The sequence below is a fragment of the Phaseolus vulgaris genome, chromosome 3, assembly GCF_051622355.1.
Source record: "Phaseolus vulgaris cultivar YP4 chromosome 3, ASM5162235v1, whole genome shotgun sequence".
NCBI classification, from domain to species: domain Eukaryota; kingdom Viridiplantae; phylum Streptophyta; class Magnoliopsida; order Fabales; family Fabaceae; genus Phaseolus; species Phaseolus vulgaris.
Window position 1 is genome coordinate 12,889,873 of NC_143500.1, and position 20,359 is coordinate 12,910,231.

Here is a 20,359-nt window from a genome sequence, read left to right on the forward strand (position 1 = left end):
GTCAAGTTAAAATGCCTAATATAGAAGATTTCATAAAAAAAATATTAATAATAATAATAATGTTATTAATAATATTAATGATAATAATAATATTAATTAAATTCTTTAATTCATATTTTATTTTAATATATTAATACAAAATAATAATAATAATAATAATAATAATAATAATAATATATTATTATTATCTTCATTGTTAATATGTTCATTTTAGTTTGTACTAATATAAAATATGAATATTAATATTACTATTATTATAAATTCTTATTAATAATAAAAAATTTATTAGTGTTATTATTATAATTATTATCATAATTATTTTTAATATTATTATTATTATCATAAATATTATTTTCTTAATATTAACTATTATTATCATTATTATTATTACATCAAATTATTAAATTAATATTTTCATTTTAATATATATTAATATAAAATAAAATTATTAGTATTGCTATTATCATAAATTATTATTAATTAAAAAATATTAATATTTTTTATATTTATTATCATAATTATTTTTCTTATTATTATTAGTATCATAATAATAATAATAATTATTATTATTATTACAAATTATTAAGTTAATATTTCCATTTTAATATATATTAATATACAAGAATTATTAGTATTTCTATTATCCGAAATTATTATCAATAATAAAACATCGTTAATATTATTATTATAATTACATGAAATTATTAAATTAATATTTTTAATTTATTATGTAACTATACAAAATAAAATTAATATCATTATAATTATAAAAAAATTATTAAAATTAAATAAATTATTATGATTATTATTATCATAATTATTTTTATGATTGTTATCAACAGTATTATTATTAGCTTTATTTTTATTATTATTATTATTATTATTATTATTATTATTATTATTATTATTATTACTTGAATTATTAATTGATATTGATTGACCTTAAATTATTGATGGATATAGATTGATGTCAAATGATTGACAAATATTATTGATAATATTGATTAACACTCAATTACTGATAAATTTTATCAGCGAAATTTTTTTTTACATATCAAATAGTGAAATCAAATTATCGACATAAAGATATCTGTTGGTAAATACAAAATTTCTTGTATTGTATCAACTCATTCTCTACATAAAAAAAAAAAAGAATTAACTTAAATTTAATTAAATTCTAAATTAGTTATTTATGAAAATACATATATTTCTCATTTTTCAAAATTAGTTTCTTATAAAGAAACTTATATTGTGTTCGAATGCTATAATAATTATTCTTTTAACACTTTTTAGTAGGTCTTAATCTATATGATTAAGATAATCATTTATATGATTAAGATAATCATTGAAACAAAAATATCGCTTATTAACAAATCATATTATTACTTGGAATAAATAATTGTATCATCGTATTATTTTTTATTAAAAAATCATGTTATTACTTGGAATAAACAATTACATCATCATAACATCACACCAACTTCAAGTGTGAAACCAACAATTATTAAAATGTACAAATTCATCCTAAATACCTCAATTAATCAACAATTTTAATTCTCTTAACAAGTCTTAATGTTTAATTTAAATATGTTTACTAATTCAACCTACTAATATACCACATCAACAAAATACGCCTATAAGTTCAAATTTCTCAATTGAGACCTAACATTCAAAGTTTTAAATTTATAAATACCATGGAATGGAAATACAAACCAAATTTTTTTCAATCTAATTTAATAAAACTAATTTCTACACTTTCTACCACCAACTAGTCCAAAACATAATGGATCCATATTTCAACAATGCCTAAAAAAAAATAAATCATATCTTAATTACTATCATAATTTGGCATGCAATAACAAAACTCCACAACATGCAATGAGATTAGGACATGAGCAAAAAAAAGTTATTAAGATTTTAGAAACAAAAGTAAACTTGAAACTAGAGACTTGTTTTTATTAGGTAATGAGAAGTTAAAATTATATCGATTCTCACAATTATAATTGTTATTTTTTTATTAGTAAAGAATAAAATGAATAAAAGAAGAATACTTCAGGAGTATCTTAACCTGTTTACAAAACCAAGACTACATCCTCTAGAGGCTAGATCCAACCATTCTAACTAAACCTTTATACCTGTGTACTAGTACAAATGTAACCTAACAAATGAAAGCTTAAAAACACACCAAACCAGCCTGTAAAGCTTGATGGACCAGGGACAATTATAATCGTTATAATAATCGTGGTTTATTGTTGATAAAAAAAATAAAAATAATTTGTATGATTTTATTTAATTCTCTCTTATAACTATTTTTAATCAATTTATTAACTATAAAATAGAACAAAAACTTAAATATGGAGAACATTGCAAAACTCTTTACAAAATATATAACAAGAACTAATTTGACGTAGACGTATATTTTTTTGGCATGGATGCATGAAAAAATAATATAATAAAGATTTATATTTTTTAAATATTGTAATTGTGCGAAGTTGATCTCTGAAATTTTAATTGGATCGCCCTATTTTATTTTTATTTACAATCAAGTCAATCCAGCAGTCTTCTATATACAGTTAAAAGCTTAAATAATTTGAATAAAGCAAATTTGGATCTTAGTGATTGTTAGATTAATGATTTGGAATATCTTTTTTTCTTTTGGAAATAATTTGGAATGAGCTAAGGGTTGTTAAAGCAAATTGGTTCATCATTTCAATGTGTACGTAATTTTGTGATGACTTATACACATTGGAATAACTTGGACCCCTCCACCCTAATCAGCCACTTATGATGCCAAACTCCTTACGCAATTATCACAATGAAAAATTAAGTTTTTGGTATATGTATTTTTTAATTGATAAATTTAATATTTCAATTTTTAAAATAATGTAAATGTTAGTTATTTTTTCATGTTTAAGTTTTTTACAATTTTTTTATCCTTATAAACTTTAAAAACATCTAATAATAGTTATTTTTATGCTTATTGGAACAAATTTAATAAAAATATTAAATTAATATAATATATATTTTTATTAACAAAACATAAATTGATATATTTAACACATACTTCCCATCCTTATAAAAAAACTAACATACTTAACTCACCAAAACACAAATAAAACTAAATATATAGTTGATATCAAAATAGATTTGGTATAAAACTAAATATATATATATATTAATAGTTTTTTTATTTAAATTTAACATTAAGTAAGAGTTTTTATCGTTACAAAATTGATAAAAAGATTATAAGTTACATATTTTTAAAGTTTTGTTGAAGATCACACAACGACTAGAAATGAGATATTTCATTGTATATAAATAGATGCAAATCTGAACGACTAGAAATGAGGATATTTCATTGTATATAAATAGATGCAAATCTAAACCTCATAAGTCGGTTTTATGGGATTGAGTTAGACTTAAAGTCCACATCTTAATAAATTTAGTAGAAATTAATTAATAACTTTTAAAAAGAAAAAACTAAATGAAATCATATAGAACTAGAACATAATAATTTTTTTATTATAAATATTGATGGGCATGTTTCTGAGTATAGATTTATTAGAAATTGAGCACCATATACGATGGTGCCTCCTCAACCACCTTTTAATTTTATCTTTGTTTTTGTGCATATAAATAAGGGTGTATAGTTCCTCTCCAAAAGCCTCATCATAACACGTAAATACACATTCATACCAAAACCATTGTAGAGGAGAGAGTTCACATAAGCTACCCAGCTAGAGAAGAAAACAAGTGAGAAATAGTGAAAAGATAATACCCCTTCTTGGTGGCTTGGAAGATTCATTTCTTCATGTTTCTCACCTTCTGAAAAAATGGAGCCAACCCTCAGAAACCTTCCTACAACTGCTTCTGAATCATCACATACCAACCCCAAGAAGAAGCGTGGAGGATGGAAGGCCATAACGTTTATTTTAGGTCTATTTCTCTTTTCTTCTCTCTACCTGTATCTTTTTCTCCCCACTAGTTCATGCCTTCACACTTTTTTAATCCTTGTCTCAAATAGCAAGAGAAATGTTCTTAACTGTGTTTTTCCTTTATAAAACTCAACTCCAATCATTCACCAATGATTTCAGTTTTCAATTGAGTTTAACCACAAAATACTTAAAAAACCAAACTTAGTTCAACTTTTGATAGTTTCAATTCAATAATTTCTATATACTTCTTCTAGCTTTAATTATAATTCATTTGTCTTTTTTTTAAGATTCTTTTCTAACAACTCCTTCCATTTTAGTTATTTTTTTACTAATCGTTTTGGTTCATAAACTCTCCTTTTCTCTCTTATTTAGAACATTTAAGAGTTTAATATTTTTACTACAAAGAATGATTTTTAAAAAGTATTACTGACAAATTTATTAGTATTAGTTAAATTAATAATTTCATAATAAATATAAATGAATTATTCTGTGTTTAAGAGAGAGGAGAGATATTTTTTTTATCAAAAAAAATAAAATGAAACGGTATCCAATATACAATAACATCCAAAAACAAGTTTCCTACCGCCAACAAACATTACCCTACAAACTTTTAGAATTTTAGAAGTGAAACTCTTGTATTGAAGTGAAACACAAACTTTTAAGTAAACTAGACCAAAGCTTCGTCCCAGTCTAATCAATTATTACTTTGTTTTTCTTGGATTTTGGTTAACGTTGCAGGGAATGAAACTTTTGAGAGGTTGGCAGTGTTTGGTCTGTTTGCTAACTTTATGGTGTATTTGACAAGAGAACTTCACTTGGACCAAGTTACTGCTTCCAACATTCTGAGTTTATGGTTTGGGATCACAAACTTTGCACCACTCATTGGTGCCTTCATTTCTGATGCCTACGTTGGTCGTTTCCGAACCATAGCTTTTGCATCCTTTGGTACCCTTTTGGTAAGCTCACTCATATTTTTCAGAATGAAAAACCAAACTTTATACAACTTTTTTCTTTTTTGGAGGTAAATCTAATACAACTTCTTCATTTAGTCACCCTTGCCTTTTTCTGGGCTTGGCTATAAGAGGAACATAAATGCATGATGTGCCCCCATTCAATCAATCAATAATAAATATTCTTAAATTTCATCTACTATGTAGTCGATAGTAGATGAAATTAAGCAAAAGAATGCAAATCAAATCAATCTGGTCATCATAATAATACAATACGTCAATACCAACATAGTGACAGGTGGTAAATGCAGCAGTACAGCAATAACATGAGTTTCTTGTTTTATAAAGATATAAAATAACTATCTTGTCAAAACATAAACATTAAGTGTTTTTATTCATGTATATCTTCTTTGAGTCATTTACAGATTTTAAATAGATAAAAAGAAGAGAAAGAGAAAGTTTAGAAATTATCTAGTCTTATACTTAGTAATTTAAATTCTTATCATAAGAATTTGTTAACTATCCTAACAAGAAAATAATAAAATAATAATAAAATAGAAATTAATTTTTAAATAAAAAATAATTAGTTATTATAATGACTAAATTAGAGACCATAAAAAAATTAAAAAAATATTTCTAAATTAATTTGTATTATTATTAAATAATTTTTAAGTTAATATCTAATTAGCTACCAGACTTTAACTACCAATTATTTAAATTCTAAATTTGGTAGCAATGGTAACTAATTAGATACTAAATCAAAAAAAAATTTAGTCTCTAAAATGATATCTAATTTAGTCACTATAACAACTAATTATTTTTTGTCTCTAAAAATTAGTTTTTATTTCATAATTTTCTTGTAGTGTATTTATAATTACTATTTTTTTTATGATTTTAATAACTCAAGCCAAATCTTTGAAAGGAACTTTCAAAACTACCATTTGAGAAATTTAATCTTGTTATTTTCTTTTCTCAAATTTGATTGATTTTTTTCACATTTTTTGTATTATGCAATTCTAGTTTATTTAGTAATCAATTTCACATATAATATTTAATGAAAATGGGAATGATACATTTCATAAACATCTACATGCCCTACTTCGCTAGCATTAAATATTCTAGGTGACTATATTTCGTATCCTCTTATTTTTTTTTAAAGCAAAAGTATGCAAATCAAGCAGGTCATCATAATAATACAATACTATAACAGTGGAGGCAATATCACATAGGTGGTAAGTGCACCAGTACGATGAAACATAAATGTCTATTGCATTTTAATAATTCTAATTTTTTAAAGTTTATGGTAGAATTTTATTTTTTTTTAAATTAAAAAAACTAAGGTATAATATAATCACTTTCTTTATATTTTACTTTTTTGGTATATTATGTGAAATAGGGGATGATCGTGGTGACTTTAACATCGTGGTTACCACAGTTGCACCCTCCACCTTGTAGCCCTGAGGAAGTTGCATCTGGTGAATGTGTTAGGGCAAGTAATTCTCAGATGGGTGTGTTGGTTTTGGGACTTTGCCTTTTAACCATAGGTTCTTCTGGGGTAAGACCATGCAGCATCCCATTTGGTGTTGACCAATTTGATTCAACCACAGAAGAAGGGAAGAAAGGGATGAAGAGCTACTTTAACTGGTACTACACCACATTCACTATGGTCCTTTTGGTCACTCAAACAGTGGTGGTGTATATCCAAGACTCTGTGAGCTGGAAAATTGGGTTTGGGATACCTACTCTCTGCATGCTCTGCTCCATAATCATGTTCTTTGTGGGCACAAGCTTTTACGTGCATGTGAAGCCTGAAGGAAGCATTTTTTCTGGTGTTGCTCGAGTTCTTGTGGCTGCTTATACAAAGAGAAAACTCAGGTTTCCAACTACTGAGGAGAAGCCAGAAGGGGCTTTCTATGATCCCCCACTTCTTGGGACCACGGTTCTGTCAAAGCTTCCTTTAACCAAACAATTCAGGTCAGAAACATATATCTCATTCACACTAAAACCAACACTTTTATACATGTGTGAGAACTTCTCTTCTTATTTTAATATAATAGCTTTGTGGAAAAAAATAATGAAAGATTAATATCATTAACACTTTAAATTAAAATATTTTATATTGTTAAGTTAGTGTTTCTTTGGGAAGACAAAATATTACAGCACTTTCTTTTTTTATATGCAATTGGATGGATTAAATCAAAACCCATGTTTGATTTAATTTACTTAATAGAGGGAATTGCTTTTCCTTTTTTTTTCTGCTTTCTTGAAGCGTGTTTGCTTTGTAAAAATGTATTCTATTTTTATTTTCTACTCTCTGGTTTTACAAGTTCGTATTAAAATATTGAAAACAAAAAATAATAATTTCTTTCTCATTTTTATCCTTACAAACTTTTGAAAACAGCAAATAAAGTTAAAACAAAGGGTTACTTTTAATTAAAAGTAAAAAGATAAAAAATATTTTATAAAGAGAAAGCTTGGTTATTTTTCTAATGCACTAATTATCCATTCCTTGAATATATTAGCGTTGTTAATTATTAATTAGTCGCTGAAAGAGTAAAAAATCCAAATCAATCTTGAATTTGTAAAAAGAAATAATTTGAACCCAAATATTATAGTTTAATTATATAATAGTCCCTGGATTATATTTAAATTAGTACGTAAAAATATATTTAATGATAGAATATTTCTACAAATCTTAACAATGAGATGTGCTAGGATGCTCGAACACGTCTCTTAAATGACGTGTCCGACACGGACACGCCTCTTAAATGGTGTGTCCATGTCAGACACAGTATCAGATATTAATATTCGTACGACACTCGTAGGACACGTATCAATCAAGTATCTAATTCAAAAAATATTTGTTGAATTTCTGACAATTCTAACACAATTTTAAAAAAGAGAAGTACATTAATTTTTAAAAAAATCAAACTTATTGCATAAATTTTTATTTAATTACTAAAATAAGGAACAAATCATTTTGAATCAACTATGAGAAACATCTTTCGGTTAAAAAAATTGAAACATACTTATACACGTAAATTTTTATTGTCAATTTATATAATTCATAAATTGAAACATACTTGTCATTTAACTTTTTCTGAGATTTAATCAATTTCTGAACAAGCATCAATAGTAATTAACATGTAGAATTCAAAGCTGGTTTCCATATTTTGAACTTAGGTTGATATTTGTGTTTTGGTAGGGCCTTGAACAAAGGTGCTTTGATAATGGAAGGTGAGTTAAACCCAGATGGGAGCATAGTGAATCAGTGGAGACTTGTTAGCATCCAACAAGTAGAAGAGGTGAAATGCTTAGCCAGAATTATCCCAATTTGGGCAGCAGGGATCCTTAGTCTCACTTCCATGGCACAACAAGGGACATTTACTGTGTCACAAGCATTAAAAATGAACAGACACCTTGGACCCAACTTCCAAATCCCAGCTGGTTCACTTATGGTCATATCATTAATCACCATAGCTTTGTGGCTCCCATTCTATGACAGTTTCTTAGTGCCAAAACTTAGAAAAATTACTAAGCATGAAGGGGGCATCACTCTACTCCTAAGAATTGGAATTGGCATGGTGTTCTCTATTCTTTCTATGGTTGTGGTTGGCATGGTTGAAAAAGTGAGAAGGGATTCAGCAAATTCAAATCCAACGCCACTAGGAATTGCTCCCATGTCAGTCTTGTGGCTAGCACCACACTTGATCCTTATGGGACTCTGTGAGGCATTCAATATAATAGGACAAATTGAGTTCTTCAACAGCCAATTTCCTGAGCATATGAGAAGCATTGGCAATTCCTTGTTCTCGTGTTCTTTTGCTGCAGCCAACTATGTGAGCACCATAATGGTCAACGTGGTTCATCACACTACAACAACACATAGCCATCCAGATTGGTTGACAAATGACATAAATTCTGGGAGGATAGACTACTTTTACTACCTCATAGCAGTGTTGTCCACCCTCAACCTCATCTTCTTTACATTTGTTGCTAGAAGATATCAGTACAAGGGAAGTGTGGACTTCAATGATCAAACTCATGAAGTGGAGCTTGGATCTCACAAAGCCTAAGTTTAAGAAAAGACACAAAAGTTTAGATATATAGATATGTGTGTACATACCAAGACATCACATAAATAAATTGAATGAGCTTTTTTTTTATAATCTTCTCAGAAGTTGAATTAGCAAATAAAATTTCAAATATGTTTTTACTCCTTAATATCAAGTTTATATTTGCTTTTTTTTTTTCCTTATAACATGAAAAAAAATATATTTGTTGTACCACACTAAACGATATAGTCGACCAAGATGTTTTAGGCTATTTATCCGAGTGGTCCCTCAACAACTATATCCAAACACATATCGGCAACCCAAAGCAAGAACCTTATAAACAGGTTTTGCAGGGAAATCGTACTAAATGTCAAACTAATGCAGGAATTAATCGTGATATTCATGCTAATATAGGATTATACACACCTTTATAAATATATTGGTCAACATCAAGTTAAGGTACGCATTTAATACCTACCAACATTGAATATCGAACATTGACTTGAGCGTCGAAAGACCTTTTGTAGGTACTCCCTTACTCTGAACAAAGATCGACGACCAAGTACTGTTAGGAGTTGACACCTGGTAGACCAAGGAGCACATGCGACGAAGATGTATCCTTCCCAGCCTAACAGTGGTCCACAATTGTTCTTTTATGGGTCGAGAAGGATATGTCTTCGTTGTCGCGTGCGCTCCTTGGTCTACCAAGTGTTAGCTCCTAATAGTACTCGGTCATTAGTCAGAGTGAGGGGGTATTTGCAAAAGGTAATATGACGTTCAAGTCAGTGTTCGATATTCGGTGGTTGAGAGTATTAAATGAGTACCTTAGCTTGGTGTTGGTTAACTATTTATAGAGGTGTGCTAGATCCTCGTGGTTATGAGTCTAGATTAGCACGAATGGTTAATTCCTACATCTGACATTTCATACGATTTCCCTGCAAAACCTATTTAGGAGATCTTTACTTTGGGTTACTGATATGTGCTCGAATTTAGTTGTTAGGGGACCACTCGGATAAACAACCTAGAACATCTCGACCGACTATATCGTTTCGGTCGTGTGGTATATTTCAATCTAACAACTTCATATAACAAGTTAATTTCTACACATATTATTAAGTATCTATGACTATCACAACCAAATTAATGTAAAAAATCTTCATTGATTTTCAACACATGATATATTTAACCACCCAACTTGGTATATCATTTTTTTATCAGCAAAAAACAAATGAATAATTGAGGTATTTCAGGGATACCCCAACCCTTATACAACCATCAACTCAAAAAAAGCCTCTATACTCATCAACTAGACCTCCTAATAATTCCTAACAGACTTCATGCAGACTAGAGGCTTAAGACACCAATCAGAAAAGGAAAACATTACCCCACGTACTTTGAACTTTACCCAAGACCAAGCCTTGACCTGCACTAGAGAAAAAAATTCATTATAATCAATCCTACCACCATTAAAAATCCTCTTATTCTTGTGCTTCCACAATTCTCCTACAACTGCTATCCACACCGAACCCTAGATTTGATTAACACTTTCGTTGACACCGCTCATGTTAAAGCTTAAAAAATGTTGTTTTGGCTCCCGGTGATCCGTCGATATCCACTCATAGTACTTAGATCACACAAGTCAGGCAACTCTACACGTACAAAAAACGTGAGACGTAGTTTCCTCTTCCTCCCCACACATACTACATATATTGTTAATCATACCTATCCCCTTCTCACCAAATTCGCTTTAGACGCTATTATATCATTCAAGACCCGCCATGCTGTAATATGAGATGTTGGTTGTGCCTTTATCCTCCAGAAAACCACGAACAAATCCTTGTCATCCACTTGAACCTCTTCTTTAAGCATTTTGTATGCAGATTTGACCGTGTACACCGTTGTCTCCCCATCTTTCCAAACCCAAGTATCCTTCTTATCCGCCCTTATTCTCTGTTCACCCAAAAAGATGCATAATTTTTTGTTACAGATTCGTTTCTCATTCAAACAAGTTCCTTCTCCATTCAAAACCTCCAAGTCCACTCTGAATTATCAGCCCTCTCCCGTCCTTGCCAAAGGAGAGATTCCTTATTAGAGCAAATAGAGAACAACCTCGGGAAAATGTCCTTGAGAGTCATATTGCCCACCCATTTTTTCTCCCATAACCTTATCTCCCTCCCATTCCCAACTTCCTAAGTGAAATTATCGTCGAACATGTTTTTCCAGCCCTCGAGAGACCAAACCTCCTCCAAATCCCGCCACCAATGAGAATTTGTTCTACAATTCCTTTGAACTCGAAGATCCCTCCAACCTCTATACTTAGATTCCAACACTTCTCTCCACAAACCATTCTTCTCATAACCTAACCACCATATCCACTTTCCTAACAAAGCAGTATTAAACCGTCTAATGTCTACCATTCCAAGCCCTCCTTCCTCCTTTGGCTCACAAACTTTTTCCCACAAAACTAATGCAAATTTCCTGCTATCCGAAACCCCATCCCCACAAAAAGTTCCTCTGTAACATCACTAACTCCTTCACCACCATAACGACATTATATACATAGATATATAAAACAGGGGAAGAGCGGATAATACTAATTTAATCAAGCAAAGTCATCCGGTCATAGATATAAACTTTGCTTTCCATCTGCCTAATTTGTTCCTCACTCTGTCCACCACCCCTTCCCATAACTTACTTCTTTTGCGAGACGCACTCACCAGCATACCCATATATTTGAACAAAGTCTTCGTCATGTTGCAGTTTAAAACAACTACAAAATGCTAAATCAGAAGATAGCTGCTACCCACCCCTCCGACATTTCTCTTCTGAAAATTAACCTTCAAATTTGGTGCTAATTCAAAGCAATTCATAATCGCCTTAATAACAAACAAGCTTTGCGCTTTCGCTTTGCAAAAAAAAAAAAAATAAACGTATCGTCCGCGTACTTGAGCATATTGACCTTTATGCACCTACCTCCGATCTCCAGGCTTTCTAAAAAATCTTTCTCTACTGTCTTCCTTACAACCCCAACTAACCCTTCTGCCACAATAAGGAAAAGAAACAGGGCTAGTGGATCTCCTTGTCTCAGACTTCTTTAGCTTAAATTCCTGAGTAGGGCTTCCATTTACCCACACAAACACCGATGAAGACTGAACACATGCACTTATCCATCCAATCCACTTCCCTCAGAAACCTAGCATTTCCAACATGTAGTAAATAAAATCTCAGATGACTAAATCATATGTTTTTTCATAAACAACCTTGAAAAAAACACAAATGCTCTTCATCCTCTTCACTTCTTCCAAGACTTCGTTTTCTACTAGAACACTGTTCATTAGCCCCCTACCCTCTAAGAACGCAGACTGTCTGTCGTCTATAACCTTATGTAAAACTTTCTTCATCCTCAGAGACATGATTTTAGCCACAAATTTGTACAAACATCCGACCAAAGAAATAAGTCCAATTTCATTCAAATGTTGCAGATTGTCGACTTTAGGAATCAAAGAAATAAACGAAGCATTCGTCCCCCTTGGCCATCTTCTGTCTTCCTCGAAATCATGAACAACTATCATGATGTCGGCCTTGATCTCTTCCCAGCAAAACTTTATAAAACCAAAGTTGAAACCATCAGGTCCCAGACTTTTATCATTATCACAACTCCACACTGCAAGCTTAACTTCCTCTTCGATTATCCTTCCTACCAGCGATGCATTGTCTTCTTCTGTAATTCTATTGAACTCTACATTATCTAACCTGACTCGTTGGCTTGATTCTCCACTGAACCTTTCCTTAAAGAAATCTCTTACTTTTTCCTTCACCACACCCTGCTCGTTATACCACTGACCCTTGTCTCTCGACCTAGTGAATCCATTCCTTATTCTTCTCCATTTGATTACCGAGTGGAAGTATTTTGTATTCAAGTCCCCATTCTTTAGCCACCTGAGATGAGCTTTCTTTTGTAAAAGAGCTTCTTGGCTATGGTTGTTTCTTCTCTGCTTAGCTAATAACCACTTTCTCTCCTCCCTTCCTACCTCGTCCAACTCGCTCTTATCATCCTTAGCGTCTAGCTAATGAAGTCTTTTCTTAATCTCCTCCCCATTCTGAAAAACATTGCCAAACGCTTCTCTATTCAAAAAATTTAAATCATATTTCAATATCTTTAGCTTCTCCTTAAAAACAAAGACCCCATTTCCTTGCACCTCGTAGCTACCACATTTATTATGAACGAAATCCTTGAACCTACTATCATTTTGCTAGATGACCAAACTCCTAAACAGTTTCAGTCCCCAGTCCGTTATATCCGTTTTTAACACCAAGGCACAATGATTAGACACCGATCTGTCTAAGACATGACACTTACTATCCGACCACTTATCCAACCACTCCCTTGACACTAATATCCGGTCTATTATGCTCTTAATCAAACCATTTGGTTTATACCACGTGTATTTTCTTCCCACCACCGAAATATCGACCAACTCTGAGTTCTCAATAAAGTCATTAAACCTTCTCATCTTCCTTCTGTGATCACCACCATCCCCCACGTTCCTCCCCTCTCCCGATCTCCTGGTAGAATTAAAGTCCCCAACCACGCACCACGCCTTTGTATTTTGCGTTATCCTCTTCTCTCGCACCTCCTCCCACACAACTCTTTTCTCTGTAAGTGGGCCAACGTTATACATATTAACAATGGTGATCTGTAAAGCCTATCCTATTCTCTATTCCCCTCCAAGAATGTTATAGTTACTACCATTAGTGATATTACTTAGAAAGAAATGGTTTCTCTTCCACATCGTAATCACCCCTCCCCCGCCATTGTTATTTTTGTTCACAACCCATTCTACCTTGTTTGTACCCCACATTTTGAAATTTTTCTCTTGCCCCATCTCCTTACATTTTGTCTCATGTAAACACACCAAATCCGCATGTTCTTTATGAATCAACTCGCGCAGATAATTATTTTTTATGCTTCCCCTCACTCCCCTAATATTTATGCTAATTAGCTTCATCATCAGACAAACTGTTTTCCAACCTGCTTGTGCTCGCCCTCCTTACATCTGATTTATCCCTAATCTTCATAGCATGTAGACAACCAATTACAACATCATCATCTCTCGTAAAAGAGAACCCCACCTCCTTTCCAATATTCCAAATTCTAATCGCTTCAGAATGCTTGATATTCATCCAGAACAACCTATTACAATTCCTTACACCGCTATCGGATAAATCATGGTTAAATATTTGAGAATCTAATGTTAAATCCCGTTGTTTGGACGTTGAACTCTGCATTGGTATGACCGCCGACGAGATTCTCGTCTCTTCTTCACCGCCTACAAGCTTGTCCTCCCCCGGAGCGTCGCACCTCCATTCCTCCTCGTCGTTCACGGTGCCGTTAGTGGTTCCTATTACATAGGTTACTTTCTGCACCTCTTCTAATTGTTCATCTTCCACTTCTTTTGGGCCTAATCCCATAAAAGCGCTAAACATACTCCCTTCTTTCCTCTGGACCTTTGATGGCCCATTAACTATTAGGTCAAACTCCTTGCCTCTCTCTATAATCATTGCAAACCCTTTTGGCACGTAACACACCTTCTGTTTCTATTCCGACGCATTCACTAAATGGGTCAAGTCTTCCCCTTCCTTTCTCACGCTGCTTATGTGTTCCACCGAATTAGGTAAGCCTTCTCTGCACCAGGAAACCCTACACTACAATTCTTTTTTATTAGAATGGGCCAAAAACGAACCCTAAGTATGAAAATCCTACGGAAAATGGTATTTATCGTGGGCATAGCGTTAATGGTACTTTCCAAGTTAATGTACTCGACGTAAAGATATTGGCGGGTGCGGACGACACATGATGGGTGTTTTTTGCGTAGGTCAAGCGTGGGTTTACCCTACAAGGTGTTGACAAATTTATAAAAAACGAAGGGTTTGACTTACTTTTCGCCCACACAAAAATATTACATTTAAAAGAGCATGGGCTTAGCCTTCAAAGCGTCCACACATTTTTAAAGTAGTGTGAGTTTAGCCCATGAAAATGGCACACAATCTTTAAATAAGCAAGGACTTAGCCTTCTGTTGCCCACAATAAGCGTAGGCTAAGCCTTCATGGACACAAATTAGCGTGGGCTTGGCCTTCAAGGTGCCCACACATTTTTAAAGTAGGTGAGTTTAAATAAGCGTGGGCTAAGCCTTCTGTTGTCCATGCATATTATTTATTTGAAGAAGTGTAGGCTTAGCCTACAAGTTTAGCACACAAAGAAGACGTGAAATTTTTTTATTGAAAAATATTTTAAATTTATCTGATTATAATTAAAAAGAAAAATATTTTTTTATTAAAATAAATCAATTTTAAAATTACATTAACTAATGTGAAATTTAAAATTAATCTATTTCTCTCTTTCTTATTGCATTTATCCTATTTTTTACCTGTTTCATTTTTTCAATATAATTATTAAAGATACAATTATTTTAGGAGCAATATGAAGAAATGTTTTTCTTAGTAAAAAGGTTTTATTTATAGTTTTTTCTTTATACTTTTTACTTGTCTTGAAAATTTATTAAGGTTTAGATTTAACTTACTTTAGGTTACACACTACACTACTATAGAAATAACATCGTCTCTAAAAAAATATATAATAGGATTTATTAATAAACCCTATTGATACTTCCATTGTGATTCCTAACATAAATTTTAACAATAAAAAAAACAATATTGATATATTTTATTTAGAAAATACAAATAATTTATTAAAAATAGTCCATTTAAAAAATATTTATTAACAGTTTCATTAACAACTAACAATATATAATTATTTCACTGTTAAAAGCATTAGTTACCAGTTAATAAATATATATATATATATATTAAATAAAATTATAAAATTTTTCTAAACATACTTTATTAATATATGCAAAGGGTCAATTTCCATAAATAAAATGTGTAATGATATGACATATGTTAGCAATTTTTTATAATAAATATTTTTTTTATACAGCTATTCTTATAAAATGTACAATGTCATGCATTTTTTATACAACTACTCTTATAGAACACAAGTATCGAGGCATAGATTTGAAAGTGTACAAAGGTTGAAAATAATACTTCATATTTCATTTAAATACTTACTTTTGTTATACTTAGTTGGTGCTTGTATGTGCATATGAGAAAAGATACATCTTAACAAAAATAGAAGACTTACATAAAGCAAGCCAACAACCGAACTATAAAAAGAAACAAGAAGACTACTACGGTAAATACATAACAAAAAAGAAATGAACAAAACATGAAGATGATGATGATGATGGTTTAAGAGATGTCTCAAATATCCGAATCCTATTGAATACTAAGCAAATCAGTATGTTACTATCTAATCACCCACGAAAGGAAAATAAACTTTTTTATCATTTTATAACATCAATCACTAATGTTTCAGCCACATCTAAACTTCTCCAAAAGCAACTTTAGGGTGGTTAGGAATTAAGACTAACTTCAAAAGTGAAACTAGATCTGCAATAAAAAAAAAAAAGATAGAGCTTGTGGAAGGGCTAAGCAAAACTAAGCTCTTTCTAAACACTAAAGCATAAACCTTAAGAAATGCATCTCATCCAAAATTTGTGTATCCTTCCCCTGATGATAAGGCTCAAGATGAATTGCACATATGACCTACCCTCAATGAGGTAATGAAACAAAATCTAGTTAATACAAGGAAAAACAAGTTATAGTACCATACACAAATATTGTTTTAAGAAAACTTAAAAAATGATGAACTCAAGACAGGGGTCGATCATCAAAGTTCCGAGCATAGTGAGGGTGAACCTGACTTGTGCTTGTTGAGGTGTCACCCTGTTGTCACTCCATCATCATGGTTAACTTTTGCTCCATGAAATTTATTTTATCCTCCAACATTGCACACTTTTGATTTGCTTGAGCAGCTATTTGAGTTGCTTGATCGACTCTTTCATTTGCTTGCATCACTTGTTGATGAAGTTGTTCATTATGAGAAAAGTAATCACTAGAAGGAGAAAGTATTGAAGGTTGTCTTCACTCCATGACTTTGTATGGAACTTGTATCCATTAACAAACTACATGTTCCACGATGTTGTAGATGAATTAGGTCCCCAAGCTAATGCTTTCATGTTTGGGTCAATCACCCTATTCCTCTCATCATAAACCTATGAAATAGTTACATAGTTGTTAAATTAAGTAACACTTACTTAGTTGTTAAATTAAATAATACTTATGTAGTTTTTAAACCATTCTGGAAAATGTCTATGTATATTCACTGAACCCTCTTCGTTGTTGTTAACTTGTAAGAACAATCTTGAAATAAATAAGTAATCAGTCATAAACTGCAATTTAAACATAATCAATATAAATTCTGTTGTTGTTAACTTACTCAAGTATTGGTTTAACTTCATTGCAATTGATGAGGATATGTACATGGGCAGAACGATATTCATCATCATTTAGCCAATATTCTTTGCATGATCCACTAAGACAACCACATTTGTTGAGAATGAACAATGTTGATTCAACTCCCTCATTTGAACTAGTCTGAGGATCATTTCTCAAACTTGTATTTGACAACAAGCTTACATGTTGGAAATAATGAGAACAAAAATAAGTTATTTCACAGTGTAAGTAGAATGCACATATTGAATCTTCTACCCTTACTAAATTAGCCACTGATCGTTTTGCATCTCTCATCAACCTACACACATGTCAAGTTTTAAGTATTCAACAATAATTATGAACAATAAAACTGAGGATTGGGTGATTACCTTTCAAATGGATACATCCATCTGTATTGGGCAGGACCACCAAGTATTGCCTTAGTAGGAAGATGAATAATCAAGTGTTCCATTGAATCAAAGAAACTTGGTGGGAAGATTCTCTCCAATTTACATATAATAATAGAAATATTCGCTTTCATTCGAATTAAATCATCCATCCTCAAAGAGTTACAACATAAATCTCTAAAAAATCGACTTATTTCAGCTATCACATTCCAAACAAATTCTGGTAATGAACGAAATGCAATTGGTAGTAAACACTCTATGAAGACATGACAATCATGACTTTTCATACCATGCATACTCCCTTTATCAATGTTTGCACACCTAGCAATGTTAGAGGCATATCCATCAGGCATTTTTAATTTTGTAATCCATTTATAAATTGATTTTGCATCTTTTTCTGTGAAAGTGTAGTTTGCTTTTGGCTTTCCTAACTTCTCATTTCGTAACTGAACCAATTCTAAGTCACTACGTCCACAAAATTCAGCAACATCCATTCTTGCCTTGTGATTGTCCTTTTTTTATCCTTGACATCCATCACAGTATTGAAGACATTATCAAAAAAGTTTTTTTCAATGTGCATGTCATCAAGATTGTGTCTTAGCAAATTGTGTTTCCAATATGGCAGATCCCAAAAGATTGATCTTTTTGTCCAATTATAATATTGTCCATATGCTAATAAGGTATCAAATGGACCATCAGTCAACTTTGGAAAGTCTCGAATAAATTCCCACAATTGCTCTCCATTTAGGAAATTATGAGGCCCATCCAACTCAATCCTGTTTTTCGTAAATCTCCTCTTGCTTCTCCTAAATGGATGATCGGTAGGCAAGAATCGACGGTGACAGTCAAACCAACTACTTTTACCACCATGTGGTAATGTAAAAGCTTTCGTGTCCTCCATACAATGAGGACATGCTAATTTACCTTTAGTCCCCCATCCTGACAACATGCCATAAGCTGGAAAATCATTGATTGTCCACATCAAGCAAACTCGCATGACAAAGTTTTCTCTCGTAGAGATGTCATATGTCATTACACCTTCATTCCACAATTGATTAAGATCATCAATAAGAGATTGCAAGTAGACATCTATTTTTTAAGTTGGGTTACTTGGGTCAGGTATGAGACAAGTTAGAAACATGTATGGTTTGGTCATACACATTTCAGGGGGCAAATTATAAGGAGTAAGAAATACAGGCCAACAAGAATATGGGGATGTTAAAGCTTGGACATAAGGAGTGAACCCATCGGAACATAAACCAAGTCTCACATGTCGTGGGTCAATAGCAAAATTCAGATATATCTTATCAAAGTGTTTCCAAGCTTCCCCATCACATGGATGTCGCAGTATGCCATCTTCTTTTTTGTTTTGAAAATGCCATCTCATTTGCTTAGCAAATTCTACTTATGCATACAGTCTTTGTAATCTTGGGATGGTTGAAAAATAAAACATTCTCTTCCTTGGAATTTGTTTGTATCTTCCCTTGTCACCCTTAGGAGGAAAATATCAAGGAAGATGAAAAGATTTGCATTCAGTTAAATGGTTGTCATCCTTGTAATATAACATGCATCCAGCTTCACAACAATCAATTTTTTGGGTTTTCAACCCAAGACTTGACACAATTTTTTTAGCTTCGTAGTAATTCTTTGGTATGCAATTATCATTGGGAGCTACATCAACTAACAATTTTATGAAATGGTCTAAACATTTTTCAGGTGTATGCTAATTCGTTCTAGCTGCTAGTAGTCTGATGGCTACTGATAATTTTGACTCGGTGGCACCATCATAAATCGGTTCATTTGCAGCTGCTAACATATCATTAAACCTTTGGGCTTTCGTATTAGGTGACTCTTCTACATATTCATCTTCGTTGTCCATGTGACCATAATGACTTGTTATGTCTGCTTCTTGCATGTATGCATCATACACCATATTGGTCATTGAACCAATGTTATCAACAAGTTTCATTCTTCCATGGCCACTGGATGCATAACCAACATTGTCCTCACTTGACATCTCTTCTACATGTTGAACCCATACTATGTAGATAGGTTTAAAACCATATTGTAGGAAATGAGTCGTCACATGAGATGGGGGAAGAATTTTCTCACAGACACACTGTATGCAAGGACACCTTATCCCTCCTTCTAAAGTATAAAAAGTTTGATTCATTGTCTTTGAAACAAATTCACTTACTCCAGTCATGAATTGTTTGCTAAGTCTCCTTGAAGGATCAAGTCGTTCATACATCCAACTTCGATCCATTTTTCTGCATGGAATATATGTATATACCAGTGATGAAATTATTAGCCTATATAGCATTGCTCTATGAGTAGTGATATATAAGAATTATCAAACAAAACTATCATACCATATCACAATGGTTGTAAAATGATTTTCAACTCAAAATATTGGTAATAAATTGGTTGTAAACCAATTTTTTTTTAATTGGACGGTCCTATGAAGTCACATGATTTGTGTGTTTGCTTCAATAATATATTAGATGGAATAAACAAAACCTAAATACTTATCTCAACAGAAAAACTACAAAATTGACCTGAAGGGCTTACTACTGAAGGAATCTTATAAGTGATTTTAGAAGGAGTTGAAGTCCTT

The 20,359-nt window shown here is 31.8% G+C and overlaps 1 protein-coding gene and 1 pseudogene across 1 annotated transcript; one reads left to right on the plus strand and one right to left on the minus strand.

The window, feature by feature from the left end:
- The first annotated feature begins 3,555 nt into the window (after positions 1-3,555).
- On the plus strand, positions 3,556-9,051 carry LOC137806623 (protein NRT1/ PTR FAMILY 2.13). Its single transcript, XM_068606836.2, has 4 exons — positions 3,556-3,936; positions 4,674-4,891; positions 6,282-6,859; positions 8,091-9,051. Exons 1-4 carry the CDS (start codon positions 3,834-3,836, stop codon positions 8,959-8,961), a joined length of 1,770 nt encoding a protein of 589 aa, XP_068462937.1. The 5' UTR covers positions 3,556-3,833; the 3' UTR covers positions 8,962-9,051.
- Positions 9,052-17,335: 8,284 nt separating this feature from the next.
- LOC150028691 (uncharacterized) lies at positions 17,336-20,017 on the minus strand (annotated as a pseudogene).
- Between the last annotated feature and the right edge of the window lie 342 nt (positions 20,018-20,359).